Genomic DNA, 19347 nt, shown 5'->3' on the forward strand with positions numbered 1-19347 from the left:
CCACCTGCCTTGAGCCCCCTGCCACACCCCGCACCCCTCCTGCACGCAACCCCCCTGCCCTGAGCCCCTTCCTGCACCGCACCCCCCCACACACATCCTGCACTCCCACCCGCACCCCAACCCCCTGCCCTAGCCCTACATTCATGGCCCTGAATACAATTTCCCCACCCAGATGTGGCCATCGGGCCAAAAAGTTTGCCCACCCTTGTCCTAGGGTGAAGTCCTGGCCCCACTGAAGCCAACATGAATGTTGCCACTGGCTTCAATGGCGTCAGGATTTCACCCTGGCGAATAGGTGCTGCAAATCAGCCCCTTCAATGCTATTTTCCCCAAGTGTGGCAGTGAATGTAATGTGTATATGAAAGCAGCCTCACACTCATTTGTCTAGCCTTAAACCTCTTTTTCTGCTTTAAAAGAATCTCTGTCTTCTTTCCCTCAGCCGTGTGCACTTCTAAGGGATCCAGGACTGCCAATATCACACAAAAGACATTCTGCATTTGTTCTGTGAGTGCTTAGCCAGCTGAACTACTGCCATTAAAAGCTAACACCAAAGACAACTTATGAACTGCATCGATTTCCAACACTGTCGTGGAGAGAGAGTGTGTTTAGCATGCCCTCTTTTGCTGTGTGTCTTGGAATCACAAAATGCTCTGCTTGCTTCCAGAGATATTTTCTTAACCTCATCAACAGACCTAGAGAGACATCATTAAAGTGGAGATTTTTCTTACCCGCCCAAGTTCTTTGTCCTCTAAAGCCAGCACTCCGGTGCTCTCTGTAAACAGCTTCACCTTCACTGCGGGAAGTGCGTGCGTTGTGGTAAAGTCACCTTGAGTGCCCCAGCTGTGAACACAACCACAGGGAAATGTTTAGAAACACAAGCAGGACAGTTGTGCTGTCACCTGGGTGTGTAAATGGTTAATATCATATGTCACTGTCTGGCACACACACACACACAAGTGATACAACTGTGTGAATGACAATGTGTTAATTAACTTGCTAGGAAAATGCAAGATAGATACTCAGAAATGTCGTACTGGCTCTTCATGGAAGACAATGGAGTATGTGGAAGTAATACAAAATCAAGTTTGAAGAGAACTTTATTTATTTACATCTAGTTTGCCAATTAATAAAACAAAGCCCAATAATCAGCCTGCAGTGAATGTTTGTAGCATAGTTATAGACTAGAAGGATATTGGCTCTCTAAACACATAATGGCTGTAATGCTTTGTATCTGTTGTTCTACTCTTATCTATTGTAGCTTCCTCTTTTCATTTTTTGTTGCAAGTTAATTTTGCATTCCCAAAAGTTACTTAAGGATGAGCCCTGCCAGCTCTATTTACCCACAAAACAGGTTCAGTGTTGGTAGTGGCCATGCTTGCCCATCCATAGACTCCAGCCTTAAACCGGAGTGGTCACCTCTGAGCAAGATTAGCTGGGATTGCTAACAAGGATGCCAAGGTGTGCTGATTTTGAGGATATGGAGGCCTATCCAAGTAAGAACTGGATGGAGACCACTAATTCATTATACAAAATCTACTAATCATCCATCAAATGGTAGCCTGGGTTTGAAAACAGCGACCTAAAAGTTAAATATCCCATATCTCATAAACAAACCCCATAGCCAACCAGTCCTTACATTACTCCCTAAAGTTCTGCAGTCAGAAAGATCTATGGGTATGCAGACAACACAAACTAATTTCACAGAGCATGTGGATTTTCCCCTCAACATTCAGCAGAATCTTGCTAGTAACTAGCAGACCCACTGTAGATCATAACATTTTGTGAACTACTGAGTAATCAATGGATCACGGTTATCCCACTACAAAGTGTGCTGCCCTCATTCATTTTAACATGTGCAATTTAGTTTTATAGCTATTCATGACTTATAGAATACTAGTAAATACACTGCAACAAATATTGCCCTGATTTATACAATCCCCGTTAACTTACCTGGGGTTGGAGACCATAAAAGAGCCTGAACCAAAGTCAAATTCTTAGTAATGGGAGACTTCACCACAGCTCTGTTTCTGTTACTGATCTTTGTAAGGTGAGTCCACTGGCGTCTGTGTGGGAATTACTGGGTTTACAGATTAGTGGACAGAGATTTAATGAAGTTCTACTGCACAACTTTCTCCATTCAATTGTGCTTAATGTGTGCTCGGCCGCTTTTTCTCTCTCCAGATTTTGGACGGACGGGAAACTTTTCATCATAGACAGAATGGATTTTCAATATTTTCACAGCTCATTTAATTTTGTCTCAGGAACTTTAAAACCGTGCTCCCATTTTTAAAAAATCAGTGCAGTTGCTGTTGCAAAAGTAGGCAGTTCCCTTTTCTCTCTTTTGCTTAATGTAGCACACAAAGCTCAATAAACCCTGACAAAGTATCCATATTATTGCTATTGTCCTTAAATGGACAGCTGTTATTTCAACAACATTATTTTCCAACTTTCTCTCTGCAAAAATCTACCAGTTTTCTGAAACCGAGGCTACAATATTAGTAAAAATCCCACTGGGAAGGTCACTGAGTTTTCTAAGGTTTGTCTACATGTGGATACTCAGGGAAGATAACCCGAATGATTTTTCAAAGTGGATTACTTAAACTGCACTAAATTCCTCTGTGAACATTTTTATTCAGAATTAAAGTGGCCTTCAATCAATTTAATTTAAATCATTTTGGAAGTGAATTAAAATAAACCGAATTAAAGGCACTTTAATTCTGAAGACTAGTCACACAGGGATTTAACTAATCCATTGTCAATTCACACCTCTAGTTAATTCAAATTAATTGTCTTGCATGTCCCTGTGTAAACAAGCCCTCGGGCTTGCTGGCACATTCATGCACTTTGCATCATAACCCTGTACGGTCTATCTGCTCTGTTCTGTCACCTGGCAAGGAATTGGAACAGGAAAATCTCAAAAGATTTAGAAGTGAGTTGAAGAAAAACATTCAAATGTTTGGCTCTGGATGCTTATCCAAAGTTAATTTTGTAAATCCATTGGGCTGGCAACCTTGTATGAATAGGCTTTTCTTGTGAACTTGCTGGTTCTGTCTGGTTCAATCCAGTTTGGAACTATTGCAATTCTGCTTCCAGTTTCAGCAGAAACCAGGAAGTTCAAAAGCAGGAAAATTAAACACCAAATACATAAAGATCTTGAACTTCAAAATGTGTTTAGTTTCAGTTACACTAGTTGGCTCTTAATTCACCTAGCTTTTTTCCTCCTATATGAATATGTAGGGCCCTACCAAATTCACAGCCATGAAAAATGGATCGCGGACCGTGAAATCTGGTTTCCTTCCCCCACCCCCACCCCCCGTGAAATCTGTATAGTATAAGGTAAAACCACAACAAGGACCAGATTTCAAGGGGGAGACCAGTGTTTCTCAAACTTGGGGGTCCTGATCCAAAAGGGAGTTGCAGGGGAGTCACAAGGTTATTTTGGGGGGGGGTTGCAGTATTGCCACCCTTACTTTAGCGCTGCCTGCAGAGCTAGGTTGCTGGAGAGCGGCAGCTGTTGGCCGGACGCCCAGCTCTGAAGGCAGTGCCCCGCCAGCCGCAGCACAGAAGTAAGTGTGGCAATATCATACCATGCCACCTTTACTTTTGCATTGCTGCCTTCAGAGCCGGGCGGCCGGAGAGTGGTGGCTGCTGATTGACGGCCCAGCTCTGCCGGCAGCACTGCAGAAGTAAGGGTGGCGATACCATACCATGCCTTTCCTTACTTCTGCGCTGCTGCTGGCGGCGGCTCTGCCTTCAGAGCTGGGCTCCCGGCCAGCAGCCGCCGCTCTCCAGCTGCCCAGCTCTGAAGGCAGCGCTGCCGCCAGCATCAGCAGCGCAGAAGTAAGGGTAGCAGTACCGCAACACCCCCTACAATAATCTTGCGACCTCCTCTACAACTCCTGGTTGGGTCAGGATCCCTACAATTACAACACCGTGAAATCCCAGATTTAAATAGCTGAAATAATTCAATTTACGATTTTTAAAATCCTATGACCATGAAATTGACCAGAATGGACTGTGAATTTGGTTGGGCCCCATTAATATGGAATATATAGTAGCAGAGAGGGAAGCAGAACTCTTGGGCTGTGTTTCTGAATGCCCTACCTGTACTGAGCACAGGGACGGCAGGTGAAGAACATGGGTAAGCACTTAAACCAAAATACAGATGCTAGGTCTAATTTTAGGCCTACCAGAAAAGACCGTTGGTCTAAATTGTTTATTTCCTTGACAATATCTCACTGTATGCTTTAACTCCTAGAATAGTAGCATTTTCCAAACTGCCAGGCAAGTGATTTCTTAGGACAACACAAATGCTCCATCTATCTGCAGTCTTCAGAGTATTAATCTGGTCCTCCCCTCAAACGTACAGTGACATGTGAATGATGCAATCATAGGATTAACTGATGTCACTAATGCACATAGATGAGTTTTCAGAAGTGGCTCTCCTTAAGCCTGCAATCTGAAAATTGTTTTCTAAGAGATTTCTTGCCATATGGGATATTTCAAACTTTCACAGCTCTACCCTGTTTGCAGAGAAGTAGCAGCCTGTTCCATGACTACAGAACTGCTACATTTCTTGTATCAAAAAAGACAAATAAGTAGTGATAAACATCAGCTGTATGGTCAAAAACATGCTGCAAATAATACCTGATGTAATAAAGCATTAACAGTTGTGTGTAATTTTTAAGTGATGACACATTATTAAAACAGGCTGGAGATAAAGGCTGCAACTTTCAGAACTGAGTGATAGATTTGATGAGATTTTAGCCATAATGTGTGTGCAGTTTTACATGGGTCACTCATGGCTGCACCTCTTAATCTGGGTCCCACTCAGTGGTGGATTTTAGTTGTAAATCTATTACCAGAAAGACACTTGGCTTTTCCAGGAACTAGGTTGTAGATCCTGGGAGAACTGATGGAGGAAGTCTGGCTGCCACAGAGAACAGCTGCATTAGAGACACTGCACAAACTATTTTTTTAGAATGTTTTTAGGAAATTATACTTGTCACTTTAAAATGTTCTCTTCCCTGCATCAACACTGTTTGAGCAGCCACCTGCTTTAACCTACCTCAAGGTATCAGCGAGCTCTGAGAACTGCTCCCATTGTAAGCTAAATGAGCCTTGGTGTTATAAGTGAGCTTATTCTTTTGAAAACTGCACCAAAATACAGAGCCGCTATTGCTGCCAGTGAGAAACTGGAATGGGCTTGTCTAACTAGTTAAGAAAAGTTGTTTTTATTAGCAATCACCTTTTTAACAGGAGAAGTCTATCTGTACAACTCTTTACCTCTTATATCACTATTCTATAGTGGCATAACCGATTCCAAAGAAGTTTGTAGAAACGTTATTGAAAGACTATATAAATTATATCCAAAAATGACATTAAAAGAACATTATTAAGGTTGCAGAGTCAAGCACTCAAAAGTTAGGAAATGCCAGAATGAAGGTTGCACAGACAACCTTAATTCAGCCCCCTTATGAACAGCAGAATGGCCGTACTGGGTCAGATGAATGGTCCATCTAGCCCAGTATCTCGTCTTCTGACAGTGGCCAATACCAGATGCTTCAGAGAGAATGAACACAAAAGGGCAATTATCGAGGGATCCATCCCCTGTTGTTGAGTCCCAGCTTCTGGCAGTTCTAGCTTTAGAGACACCTAGAGCACGGGGTTGCATCCCTGACCATCTTGACTAATAGCCATTGATGGACCTATCCTGCATGAATTTATCTAATTCTTTTTTTGAACCCAGTTATACTTCTGGCCTTTACAACATCCCCTGGCAACGAGTTCCACCGCTTGACTGCACATTGTGTGAAGAAATACTTGCTTTTGTTTGTTGTAATAACACTTCCTTATTTGCTTTCTCCAGACCATTCATGGTTTTATAGACCTCTATCATATCCTCCCCCTTAGTTGTCTCTTTTTTAAGCTGAAAAGCCCCAGTCTTTTTAATCTCTCCTCATATGGAAGCTGTTCATACCCCATATAATTTTTGCTGCCCTTCTTTATACATTTTTCGAGATGGGGAGCCTAGAACTGCACAGGAATTGAAGGTGTGGGTGTACCAGTAGGGTGACCAGATGTCCCGGTTTAATAGGGACTCTCCCGATATTTGGGGCTTTGTTTTAGATAGGCGGCTGTTACCCCCCACCCCCTCTGCCCCGATTTTTCACACTTGTTATTTGGTCACCCTATGTACCACCGATTCACATAATGGCATTATGATATTTTCTGTTTTATTATCTGTCCCTTTCCTAATGGTTCCTCATATTCTATTAGCTGAACATTGAGTGGACATTTTCAGAAAACAATCCACAATGACTCTAAGATCTCTTTCTTGAGTGGTAACAGCTAATTTAGACCCCATCATATTTTGCTTGTATAGTTGGGATTATGTTTTCCAATGTGCATTACTTTGCATTTATCAACATTGAATTTCATCTGCCATTTTGTTGCCCCGTCACCCACTTCAGTGAGATCCCTTTGTAACACTTCACCATCAGCTTTGGACGTATGTATTAGGATACAGTCTTTAATTACATGATCACATAGTATTTTTTTCACAGCAACTGAAGACAGGGTCTTATAATGGGAATTATGGATCAACCTTAATTATGGATCAACCTTAATCCGTCTACAACTATTTTTGCTATGAAGTATCCAAGAATGTCTCAGTCTTATTACTCTCTACTTATTTTTAGAGATTTTTCATCGACTCAAACGTATATGCAGGCACTCACCTGTAACATTCAGAATTATTTCCTATACTGAGAAAATATGTAGCGAATGGTGATAAGTATTAGTGGCAGTGTTATTGGCCCAATGCAGGTTAATGACTCCAGGAATATCCTGTGGATCAGTATCAGGAAAGGGTACCTCTTAACATGAGATTTTATAAGAATTCATCTAAAGTCTCATGGGGGCATAAACACAGCTAGCTGACATCTCAGCTGTGACAGCAAGCGACAGCACACTGGGTCTGAGCCACAGGAGACAAGCAGAGATAGGGTTGATTATTCATGTGATCCAAAGGAGGGTTGGCTCACCTGAGTCTCAAATCTCTGGTGAACAGCTTGCTGCTGCTCTAATCACTGTTTAGTCATTCCAACCCACACCAGTGAATCACTAGGATGCATCCGAGCCTTTTTGTAGTGTACTCTTCTGGAAGAAACAGGGCGGTATCAGCTGGTGCCTGCCCATGAACACTTCAGATCAACAGTCAACAATCCAGTTGATCGGCACACCGTGTGTTCTCCTTTTGCCCAGGATTGCAGCTGGGCATTTGATTATCAGAAACAATGACCCCAGCCCAGCCTTTAGGTGTTAGAGATACAGAAATAGCTCATGTCCGTAAAGGTTTGTTGAAACGCCAGCCGAATTCCTGGCACTGTAATGCAAATAAAACCAGATAACCCTAATAGAACAAACTAATGCTCATGGAAACAAGAACATCAGTTAGTTCTGGGCAATACTGCCATGAAATGAGTTATTGTGCCTTATTATTAAGGGAAATACTAAAAGACCGAAATGTCTTATTTTAGTATGAAAACCATGTTGTATTACACAATGACTGTGAAGACAGATCCAGCTTTTGTCTCTTTGATAAGGGCATTTTCCTGAATTTCCTTGCACTCCTTAATTAGCAATCACCACCTGTGGATCTCTGGGGAGAAGCGCAAACCATTTGGGGCCCATTGCTAATCCTTCCTGTAACTTTTGATGTTTTTCATGTGCTCAGATTGGTTTACAAAACCCTATAGAACACTCAACAGCAGACTGTTTATATGAGAATCAAAGACCTTGCCCCTTTGAATAACAAAATCAATACACTAATCTAATCCTGACTGCAGTTGCTTCTCCCCAGAATGCATGGCGGTGCATTTTGGCTTTGGCTATCAAGAGGAATATGCTCGTGACATTTCTCAGAACTCTTATAAAATTCAGCTTTGATTTAGAAAGACCACAGGCTAATGAAATTTGTGAAACGAAGTCTGTTCAACAGCTGCACTCCCATGTAGGTGATTTAGACCTGGATCCTTCAAACAGGTACATAAGTAACATTACTCACATGAGTAGCCCCACTGACATAACTGAGTAAAGTTACTCCTATGCATAAGTTATTCCTTTGCAGGATTGGGATAGATGCTCTAAACAAATACTGATTCAGTAGGGGTACAGAACAAAAAGAACTGAAATATGAATTTGGGCCTTGTTTTTAATTTTAATAGCATTTTACTGCACATTTCTTGATGTTCTATATAGGACTGAGTCACCTCTTCCTACAGTAACATCCATGGGGAAAAAAAACAGTATTACCCCATTCCACATGGTCAAAAGTTATGAGTCAGGCCTCCAAAATCATGAGACTGCCTTAACAATCATGAGATTTTTACAGGAATAATTGTGGGGTTCTGTTTATTTGCCTTGTGCCTGGTGTTTGTGCCTTTAGGGTGCACATTTTCAAGCTTTTCCTTGCAACCAGGGCCAGAAACGTACTTTATTTTTTAATGGAAGCTGAGATTCTCACATTGTCACATGACTCCAGAAGCTGGAGCTTTAAGAAAAAAACAACAAAAAAATAGAGAAAGTTGGCAATACTGGGAAACTCTGAAATATTCCCCTCAGAGATGCTCCTCCCTCATCACTCCTCCCTTTCTCCGTCTCTGACGCGCGCACACACACACACACAGACTACGGGTCCACCCAGAACTCAACAGAGGAAGGGAAGAAAAGGGAAATCAGAGGGCGAATCTGCAACCCCCCCTTCCCTCTCCAATTGCAGCCGATTTGCAAGGGACTCCTGACCATGGCTGCCCCCAGGAACCCCCTCAAAGGAGAATACTCACCATGGAGGGGATGGGAAACAAGCAATATGGCCTAGGCTGTATCACCTTTTCTCCATAACCTCTCCAGACTTTCTCCAATTTGTCCACATCTTTCCTGAAATGTGGCACCCAGAACTTGACACAGTACTCCAGTTGAGGCCAGAGCAGAGTAGAGTGAAAGAATTACTTCTTGTCTCTTGCTGACAACACTCCTGCTAATACAGCCCAGAATGGTGTTTGCTTTTTTTTGCAACAGCGTTACACTGTTGACTCATATTTAGCTTGTGATCCACTATGACCCCCACATCCCTTTCCACAGTACTCTTACCTAGGCAGTCCTTTCCCATTTTATGTGTGTGCAACTGACTGTTCCTTCCTAAGTGGAGTAATTTGCATTTGTCCTTATTGAATTTCATCCTATATACTTCAGAGCATTTCTCCAGTTTGTCCAGATCATTTTGAATTATAATCCTACCCTCCAAAGCACTTGTAACCCCTCACAGCTTGGTATATAATAGTTTTTATTTAGCTTGTGAGCTCTTTAGGGCAGAGACTGTCTCTCACTATGTGTTCGTACAGTACCTTGCACAATGAAGCCCCGATTTTGATTGGTCTCTAAGTGCTACTGTAATGCAAATAATACATAACAACACAACTGCAATGACCCCCTTTATGGGAACAGTTTGCCTATCTCAGGTTTAAAGTAGATTTGGATATTCTGATTATTATGTTTCTTGTCTATTAACTGGCAGGTGAATGTGTGGGGAGCAGGGAGAGAAAGAAAAGATACATTCTCTTTTAAAGTCTACTAGACTTGATCACATATAATTTTTTTAATGTCAATCCCCTCTAAACCAAACCATTCTCTACATGCTTTGCTATTAGTCTATTGACAGGCCTAGCAAGTTATCCAGGGTTGATTCCTGGCACAGTGATATGAATCAGAGTTATGCTTATTCATTATTTATAGAAATCACAGGCTTCAACATAATGGCTAGATCAAGTTACAAGAATAATAATGGGAGAAAGCTCACTGTTATATCTTAAATAGAGATTGTGTAGACACTGCCACGTACAGAAGCATATGAATGAAAGCATTGAATGCGTTCTCATGAGTATTAGTGTCTTTGTTCTCTATTGTAAGGTCACAGGTAGAAGTGTTTTCTCTAGCGGAGCTTACAAACTAGAGGTGAATAGAAATGATGATTAAATCAGGCTATGTCAAAGGCAGCTGAGGAAACCTTGGGTTGGGTAATGTAAGTGGCCTCTCCTAGTGGTGCTCTAGAGCAAAGGACCTGGGCGGTCAACACATCCTGGACATCCTACTTTAGCACATTCTGTCTGCTGATTTCCTGGCACGAGATTAAGAGATAGTGTGCCTCTACTCCATGACGTGGAAGTCAGCCACTGTGTGCGTGGAAGGATAGGGGATATCGGGGTAAATGGATGCCCCAATGTGATTTAGGGATGTGATGAAAGCACTTTTGGCTCCATCTGGATGGCAGTATAGCTTACGTGTGGTGTTTTTGCTGTAAAAGTTAAGCTAAGGGCCCACATTTTCCAAGCGTGGGAGCTGAAAGTATATATCACATCTGGTGGCACTTTATTGATGTAAAGTTCTGCCTGTGGTCCACAAGAGTATATGCAACTAAATCCTATTGAATTCCTAAAGATGTGGGCTGATTTTCAGATTAGCTGAGCACCCAACAGCTCCCAATGAAGTCTCTGAGGCAGGCAAGATTCAGGTACCTTAAATCTAGACACCCACGTTTGGAAGTGTTGGCCATGGGTTGTTTTTTTCCCCCATCTACATGGCAAATATATATTTTTGAAAGGATAAGTTTGTTCTGGATTCATTACTGCATAAAAATGTGCTATGACAATGAGCTTTGTGCCAAGGGAATAGCATCACAGAATTGATTGACTATGAGATCTGCGTAGTGTGTAAAATGGGTTCTGAGCATGGAGCCCAAAAGAATTAACTGTTTTAGCTGTAGCTCATTTAGCTATTAATAACTTTTTTTGGTAGCCACAAAATCATCGTTCCTCCAGTCTCTGGAACGATGCTACTACCTTGCTAGTGGTCTGAAGCTAATGTTATCAACCATAATCTAATACGCAGTGCACATGAACTGTGTCCTTAGAATGAATGCAAGTCATATTTCAGTCACATGAATTATGCCCTTATGCTGAACATCACTATGGCAACTAATGATATATCAGCTGCTACGCTAAATCCAGTTTCAAAGCACTTTTATTTTATTGACATGGGTATTTTCTTGGCTTTACTGAGCATGAATGTATATGTACCACAGTGTCGTCAAAGGTTTGCTATGCATGTTTAATGACATTTACAAAGGTTTATTCCCTTTGTGGCTAATGCTGTTGTTCTCATGAAGGAAACCTAATGAAAATTACTGTTTGTATTTGGTTAGTAACATTTGCTGATAACATATGGTCTGGGAATGCTTCAGCAAATAAGAGGCTTTTAATAGTAAACAGAGATATGAGTGCTGTAAAGCAGATGCTATGAAAATACACAGCGGAAGGTTGTTTGTGGGGGGGGGGTGTTCTTACTTTTTTTCCCCACTTTCCCCCAAAGCACATTCATCCACTGACTTCTTAAGTTTCTCTGTTGGTGACAATGCATCATTTCTTTTTGGAAAAGGAGCAAACATAAATAATAGTCTGTGGTTTTAAGCTGAAAGCAGAAAATAAGGCCATTTCCTGCTCTTCATGTTTAAAACATTTATTGAATCGCTGACAGATCCCACACGAGAACGCTTTAATACTTTGGGATGCTCTTGGAACTATGGTGCTATAGATAATTTATTCCAAACCTCTGCTGCCAGACACTTTTGGCACTTTGATGCATCGGCATAAAAGATTAAGTGTACTTACACTGGGTGGTATAGTGTGCCATCTAGTTGGAAAATTTCAGAGCAAAATCTACCAAGAAAATGACACACTTAATCAGGGCTGTATTGAAAGCACAGAACTAAAAAAGCCAAGTCATAGGAAATGATACTCTGAATGGAGCAAAGAAGAAAACCATGCTACTTTGTGAACGATATTTAAGGGAGGTGTAAATTATATCAGTTATTTATACTCCAGCATCTAGATTCCTTGGATCTAAAGGAAAATAAATCCCAAATGAGAGCAGGTGGTGGTTCTGGGTTGTCATGTGTGAGGTTTCCATTTGGGTGAAGGAGGATAGCGGTTCCTAGGAGCCTGGTGAAGCACTGGAATGGGTTACCTAGGGAGGTGGTGGAATCTCCGGTTTTTAAGGCCCGGCTTGACAAAGCCCTGGCTGGGATGATTTAGCTGGGGATTGGTCCTGCTTTGAGCAGGGGGTTGGACTAGATGACCTCCTGAGGTCCCTTCCAACCCTGATCTTCTATGATTCTATGATATTTATTATTCTTCCTGGTAACTTTCCAATGCAGAAAATATTGTTTGATGCTTACAGTGGAGAAATATAAGATCTCATGGTCAGATTCTTAACTGGTATATATTAGCGTTGCTCCACTGATTTCAGACCTTTGATTCCAATGGAGCTGCACCATGCATTTGAAATAAATAAGGAAAGTGGGGTAGTGTACATATAACGCTTAATAAAGAATACATTATAATATTTTATCTAAATTAAGATCTGATTAAATGAGAGCAGAACAATTGAGGATTTTGAATGAGTGACAAGTTGCAGCACTTACTCCATTCCTGCTGATGTGTTCCAAGTGATACAATATTTATTTTATCTCCTTTGATTTCTGAAATGCACCTATCCCATGCTCTGTGCTTTGTGTTTTGTTCAACATTTTAGATGAGTGCTGGAGTGCGATTTATTTTTAGGATCTCTGATTCTGTGATGTCTATAATTTGTGATGCTAGGAACTATGCCGAACATCTTGAGCAAGATAGGCAAAAAATAGTGGCTTAAGCTATCTTGCTAATCTATATTTAGTCACATAGGGGGCAGATTTTAAAAGTGCTGAGCACCCAACAATTTCCACTGACTTCAGTGGGAGTTGCTGAATGTTCAGCACTTTTGAAAATTGGATAACTTTATGTAGGTGCCTAGATATGGATGTAGGAGTTTAATTATATGATCCTATTTTTCAAATGTCTCAATCCTGGAATGTGTTCTGAAGATTCTTCTACTGCTTCCTGAATAGGGTGACCAGACACCCTGATATTACCGGGACCATCACAATATTAGGGGCTTTGTCTTATATACACAACTATACCCCCACTCAAAAAAAAAAGTGTCCCAATTTTTCACATTAACTATCTGGTCACCCTACCCTGGAATCTTCTGTGCTGTTGTTTTACTGCCTCCTCCAATTCCCTGATGAGCCTCTATTGCTTTTTCTGCTACTCCAGTGTTTCCCCCTTGCTTCTCCCTGGGCCCTTCTTGTGCTCCTGCAGCTCTGTCCTCTGCTGCCCCAGTGCTTCTGTGTCCTTCTCCTACCCCTTCACTGTACTGCAGTAAGACTTCCCTTTTGTAACTCATTTCTCCTTTTTACTGTTCAAAAACATAGCTGAGGTCCTAGAGGGACCAAACCTTTAAATCCGTGTGCTTTTTATGCTGCTGTGTTGTTCAGTTCGTTGCTTCTTTGAGGATATCTGTGCTCACCTACGCAGGTGCTCATTTGGGGAGTGTTTTGCTTAGCCCAGTCTGAAGGCTTCTCTCTGGGTTTTATGGAGTTCTGCTCTACTACTTAACATCCCTCTAGTTAGTTCATTATTGAGTTCCTGGGAGACAAACTAGTAGTATGATTCTGGTCTAAATGATACCAGTATATATCAAGAGTAATTGCACTTAATTCAATGGAGTCACAGGCATAAGTGAACTCAGAATCTGGTCCTCTGAAACAGTTATTGGTCCTTGGAGTCTCTGGCAAGAACAGACGGCTATTGACCAAGAAGGCTGTTTGGTCAGGTACTGGGGGCATAAAGGAGGAAGCAGCTGCTCCTCAGTCTTCGCACATAGTGTAAGTCTCACAGATGAATCCACTTTGGAACACATATTCCACCAGGTTATCTTTTAACTATAGCTTCACGTAATGCTTTAAAAGATGCTTTATCCCCCTAGGCTAGTGAAATGTAAAGCCTTTTTGCAGTGACTTGTCAAGCGACTTTGCAGATTATAAATAAAGATAATTGGACTGTTAAAATGAAGATTGAAAATGTAAAAGCTGCCTCCAACATTATAATTAAGGGAAATAACACTGTGCAGAAATATCCAAAAATATCACTAAAAACAAACATGTCCATATCTCAGGACTGCAGGAGGGTTCAAAGCCTATTGGTAAGATTCTTGCAATAAAATTTTATCTGGCCTTATAGAGTGGGGGGGAAAAATAGTGTCTCGGTCCTTATTCATAACTATCAGTGTTCATGGAACATAAGAAGGTGCACCTGACCCAGCATTACCTGTAGCCCCTCATTGTCTCTCTATCAGTTATTGACCAGGAGGGTGTTTTCTGCTTCATTGATTTCTTTTAAAAGCCCTTTTCCAGAGAGCGTGAAACTTTCCCAACGTCTTTGAGCAATCCGACAACAGAGTCACACACACACACATACTAGAGTCTTAGAAGGGACCGCTGAAAGCTGGAGCATAAGCTTCAGTGTTTCATTCTGGGATATTGTAGATGGTTGTTGCAATTTTGTGTGTGTGTGTGTGTGTGTGTGTGTGTGTCTTTGATGAAGACAAAAGATTCCAAGATGCAGAATTTTTTTTATAATTTTTAACATTATTTTTGTGGTAGCACCAGAGGGCCAACGGGATTGGGCCCTATTGTACCAGGATCTCGTCTGCTCAAGGGCAAGAGGCCAAAGCAGAGCATGAGAGACGTACAACCAATGATGATTTTTTATAAAGCCCTTACTTCTCAGACTTCTGATGAACTTCTGATCTCTCCAATGGGCCTGATGTTTTTCTGGCTTACTTTGGGTGCCTCAACTTATCGCTTTCCTTCCAATCCTACAAAGGATTTTCTTCTTTGCCTCCCCAGTGTGATTTTTTCCCCCCATACCAGTAGATGTGCTCTAACGGTGGCCAGATGATGCCCCACAGAGTAGCCCTTTCTCTCTCTTTCTCACACATGCACACACTCTGACGTGAATCTCAGCCTTCCAGCACAGATGAAGGGAGAAAAGGTCAACCCACTTTTGGCCTCCCTGGCACCATTCTCCCCTTTATAGGAGCACATAGACGGCTCTCTAAGGTGGTCAGATCCACATGGATGAAAGTTACGGAGGACTAAGGGAGCTTGACTAGGGAGTGGATGATCATGAACTGAGGTTTAAGGTCCCCAGAGAAGAGCAACAAAAAATGATTAAAGGTCTAGTAAACATGACCTCTGAGGGAAGATTAAACAAACACAATTTTTTCAATCTGGAGAAGAAAAGACTGAGGGGAGACATGATAACAGATTTGCAAATACATAAAAGATTGTTACAAGGAGGAGGGAGAAAAATTGTTCTTTTTATCCTCTGAGAATAGGACAAGAAGCAATGGACTTAAATTGCAGCAAGGGAGGTTTAGTTTGGACATTAGGAAAAACTTCCTAACTGTCAGGATGGTTAAGCACTGGAATAAATTGCTTAGGGAGGTTGTGGAATCTCCATCATTGGAGATTTTTAAGAGCAGGTTAGACAAACACCTGTCAGGGATGGTCTATATAATACTTAGTCCTGCCATGAATACAGGGGACTTGACTAGATGAACTCTCGAGGTACCTTCGAGTCCTAGGATACTATATTGAGGAAGGTGTGTACACTGACCAGATTTGCATTACTGAACCACTTGCTCAGCATCAATCATCAACTTTAATTTATGTCTGAGTCAGTTTAACAGCCAGTCCCTAGAGTTTACTACCAGACCAGGAGCTTTGCATTGTGAATGTATAATATTCTGTGCACCTGCCCGCCCAGCTGGCTGGTCCATCATTTCCTGCCATCCTCCCAAATACACAGAATCACTTTTAAACTGATATTCACATTTCATGGAAAACGAATGTAAGTTGTGAGTGGAAGCAGATTCAGCCACTGTGAAATTCCTTCCTTATACATGTCCGTGGTTGGAGCAAAATTGGACAGGCCTTTAACAGGCATAATGTACCGCTCTGTGAAGTCTTGCAAAAATTAGAATGCGTTTTGATGAAAATTCTTGCAAGAAATCAAAGGGTATTTTGATCGACTGCAACTACTCCTCTGCCAATTCAAAATGGATGGAAAGCTGTTGCATTTCCTGAAACAAAACTTTCAGTCTTTGCACTATAACTGTGCAGCCATTTTAACTATAAAATTATCTGCCTGAGAAAACACCCTTGGACTTGGTTGTTTTGTCGGGATTCCATAGTGCAGGCTACTGACAAAATCAGTTTGGCTTATTATAAAGTATTGAAATGATTATTATTGTACTAAATCAGTCCCTTAGGACTCTAATCAAAGAGGTAAAATATTGTTCCTTTAATGGAGCTAAGAGTTAAGCTCTGTTATGCAAATTCGCTATGGGCTAGAATATCGTACATGCCATTATATTATACTTTTGTGGGGTTTACAGTACAAAAGCATTTCATTTGAGATGTTGATGCAACCCAGTGGACTCAATAGGCATTCCGTTCTTCTCTTACTGAAGTTCGTACCAGAGGACTGGGGTTTTGTCTTAGAAGCCTGTTTCTCCACTGTCAGGAAGAATACCTTCATATGGCAAATTCAGTGCTTGAATTGCAGGGGGGAAAAGACGCTAATTCCCCCGCTGCCTAGAATCCATTTTTTTAGGTACTTATATGACATATCACCCTGGGATCTGAGTACTCCCTGCGTATTTACAAGTAATTTCTGACTATGTATGTAGGGAAAATAGTTTAGTTATATATTATAGACTTATAGAAAGAGACCTTCTAAAAACATTAAAATGTATTACTGGCACGCAAAACCTTAAATTAGAGTGAATAAATGAAGACTCGGCACACCACTTCTGAAAGGTTGCCGACCCCTGACTTACATGCTTGAAGTTAGGCTCATGCTTAAGTACCCTGCAGAACTGCAATCTTGTTCTGATCATGGATAAATCTCTTATCATTCTTGTTCATTGTTAGAGAGAGCTCCGTAGTCTCGATCCAGTTCCCATGACCATTCTGTCCAATAAAGGATGCTCTGCTTCAGCTCACTCCTTATCTCCCCACATAAGACTTGAACCTAATGGTCTCTAGTGTTTTAGGTCTTCTAAGTATGTAAAAACTTTTACTCATAACTATAGATAAGTGCACAAGAATGTTGTCCGATTGCCTATAGACTTTTGGTCAGAGAAATCACTTTCTGGACTTTCATCAAGCTGCCCATCAGAAGTATATGCAGCAGCAGCTCACTGTAACACATTTAGTTGGCATATCAGTCATCAGGAAAATTCAGGGCATTGTAGTCATTAATTTAATTACATTAAGATGCAAATGATAATTTCATTATAGAAAATGATGGCTTGTAGATTTCCTCGCATCATCTAAGTCATAAAATGCCAACTAAATTCCACTGCCAATTCACTAACTGCCAACTTTTAAAATCTATAGTAGCTGTGACTGGACATGTCTTGTTTTTCTTTGAATAGCTGCTTCACTTGAGAATACTAACGGTTAGATTAAACATTAAAGATGGCGCTGTGACCCTATGAATGTGTATGCAATGGCTGTCCCATGGCAGGAAGTCAAGATGCACAGAGCTGGATGATAAAAAATGATCAGGTCTCTTAAGGGTGAAAAAACCTTGTGTTTCCAAAGATTTCCAAAAGTTTTGCAGCTATCATAGACAGTGGATGGATTTTTATTTTATGTCTCTGGGATTACAGAAAATATTAAGAAAATAAGAATTCAATTTTTTAAAAAGACATATTGTGTCTCTGCAAGAAAACAGAATGGATCTGGGCCACATAAACACGGACTCGAGAGACTTTCTCCAGTGCACCACAATGAAATGCAATTTCACTGAGACCACAAGTCATGTGTAATGAGTCCTGATATAAAAATAGATCAGTTTTGGCAATTTATAATAGAGACGCATATGCAGTCAGGAAAGGGTCTGTGTTTTTCTATGACTAGGCTATGCCTCTGGAAATGCTGATTTGAAGATTGAGAAGAGCTGATTTATTTTAACAAGCACACCTCTGTGACAGCACATCATCTCAATTAAGAGAAGACATTATTTTAAAAAGAATCCAAAAGATTTAAATTGAAACAAGTTATTGTACTGTATAGAAATCCCAGCATAAAAATGCAACCAGGGCCCTATTCTGTGCAGTGCCGAGTCCTCAACTTCTAACTAAAAAAATAAGACAACGCAGAGCTTTTTTTGCAGCCCTGGTGACATCTCTGGCATCACTTCACGCCATTTCTATCCTTTCAGTGATTTTGTGGGGTGTTCGGCACCAAGTTCTGATTCTGCGTGTCAAAGGACCTGCCGCAAGGATTAGGGGTGTCAGCCATGAGCACCAAGGGAATGACTCATCCACACCACAGCCCTTGTTTTTATTATGCAACATTCTGAAAGACTGCTTTCCTGAAGTGAAATTAAGGTGACAAGCAGGAGCCAAAGCAGGTCAATGGGAAAAAAGGAAGCTGTCTCTTCAATGGGAAGGAGTGAGAGACCTTGCTTTCCCAACCAACGCGGCAAGAGGGTTTGAAACTAAAACCAAAATTAACATATTAAAACCCTCTCTCCCCCTGTGTTTCCTAACTGTGAAACAAAAATCAGGCGGCAAAATCAGGTTACTTCTTTCCCTGATAAGAAGCATGCACAGTTTCTAATCCATTTTAGCATAGTTTCCTTCCCCACGCCTACTAGCCTACCCAGAGAATCATCCCAAAATAGGTACAGCTCCCTGCCTTCACTCATTTTCCAACAAGATCAAAATGATCAGATGGAGATTGACGATGGGCACTATTTTTGTTCACTTTTGTCTCTTTCCCTCTCAGTGTCAGCACGACCTCACACTCCCTCTGTCGCACAAAGGTCCAGCTGTGAGCATGGGTCACAGCATGGAACATTTTATTTGTCTCTAGAACATCAGACCTTGCCTGGGGCCTCCAAGCGCTCCTGCTCTACAAATAATTGACTAACAACTCACTGTTCTGACAAGGCCTGATGCAAAGCCGGCTGAGGTCACTGGAACGACTTTGATGGGCTTTTGAGCAGACCCATAGCTCCTCAGAATAATGTCATTCCCTCCAGCTGAGCCTGCGTCTGCTCATGGCTGAGCTACGTAGCAATTCTGCTGAGAACAAACAATGCTGATAATTCCTCTCCGCAAGGACAGGGTGTTCACCATCTTTCTTCAAGTGCTGAATGCGATCAATACACCCCCGATACAGAAGAAGATACACTATTTTTTTCCCAACTAGTTGATATTTTGGTAAATCTGGACAACAACATGAAAACGTCCCAGGAACTACAACTGTCTTGACAATAGCCGAGATAGCCCATAACCCCCAGGTCTGCGTAGACCACCTAGAGCAATTCCTAC

The 19347-nt window shown here is 41.4% G+C and overlaps 1 protein-coding gene across 12 annotated transcripts in view; it reads right to left on the minus strand.

Annotated features, from left to right (window-relative positions):
- The window catches only part of CADPS (calcium dependent secretion activator), a 358046-nt gene that overhangs the window by 152408 nt on the left and 186291 nt on the right, over window positions 1–19347 (minus strand). For all 12 annotated transcript variants that reach the window (XM_026650418.2, XM_026650417.2, XM_026650416.2 and 9 more), the window contains exon 7: window positions 729–840. In XM_026650418.2, coding sequence (XP_026506203.1) covers window positions 729–840 — 112 coding nt within the window. The remainder of the gene's footprint in view (window positions 1–728; window positions 841–19347) is intronic.

The sequence above is a fragment of the Terrapene carolina genome, unplaced genomic scaffold (assembly GCF_002925995.2).
Source record: "Terrapene carolina triunguis isolate 2854851 unplaced genomic scaffold, T_m_triunguis-2.0 Scaffold89, whole genome shotgun sequence".
Classification (NCBI taxonomy): Eukaryota; Metazoa; Chordata; order Testudines; family Emydidae; genus Terrapene; species Terrapene triunguis.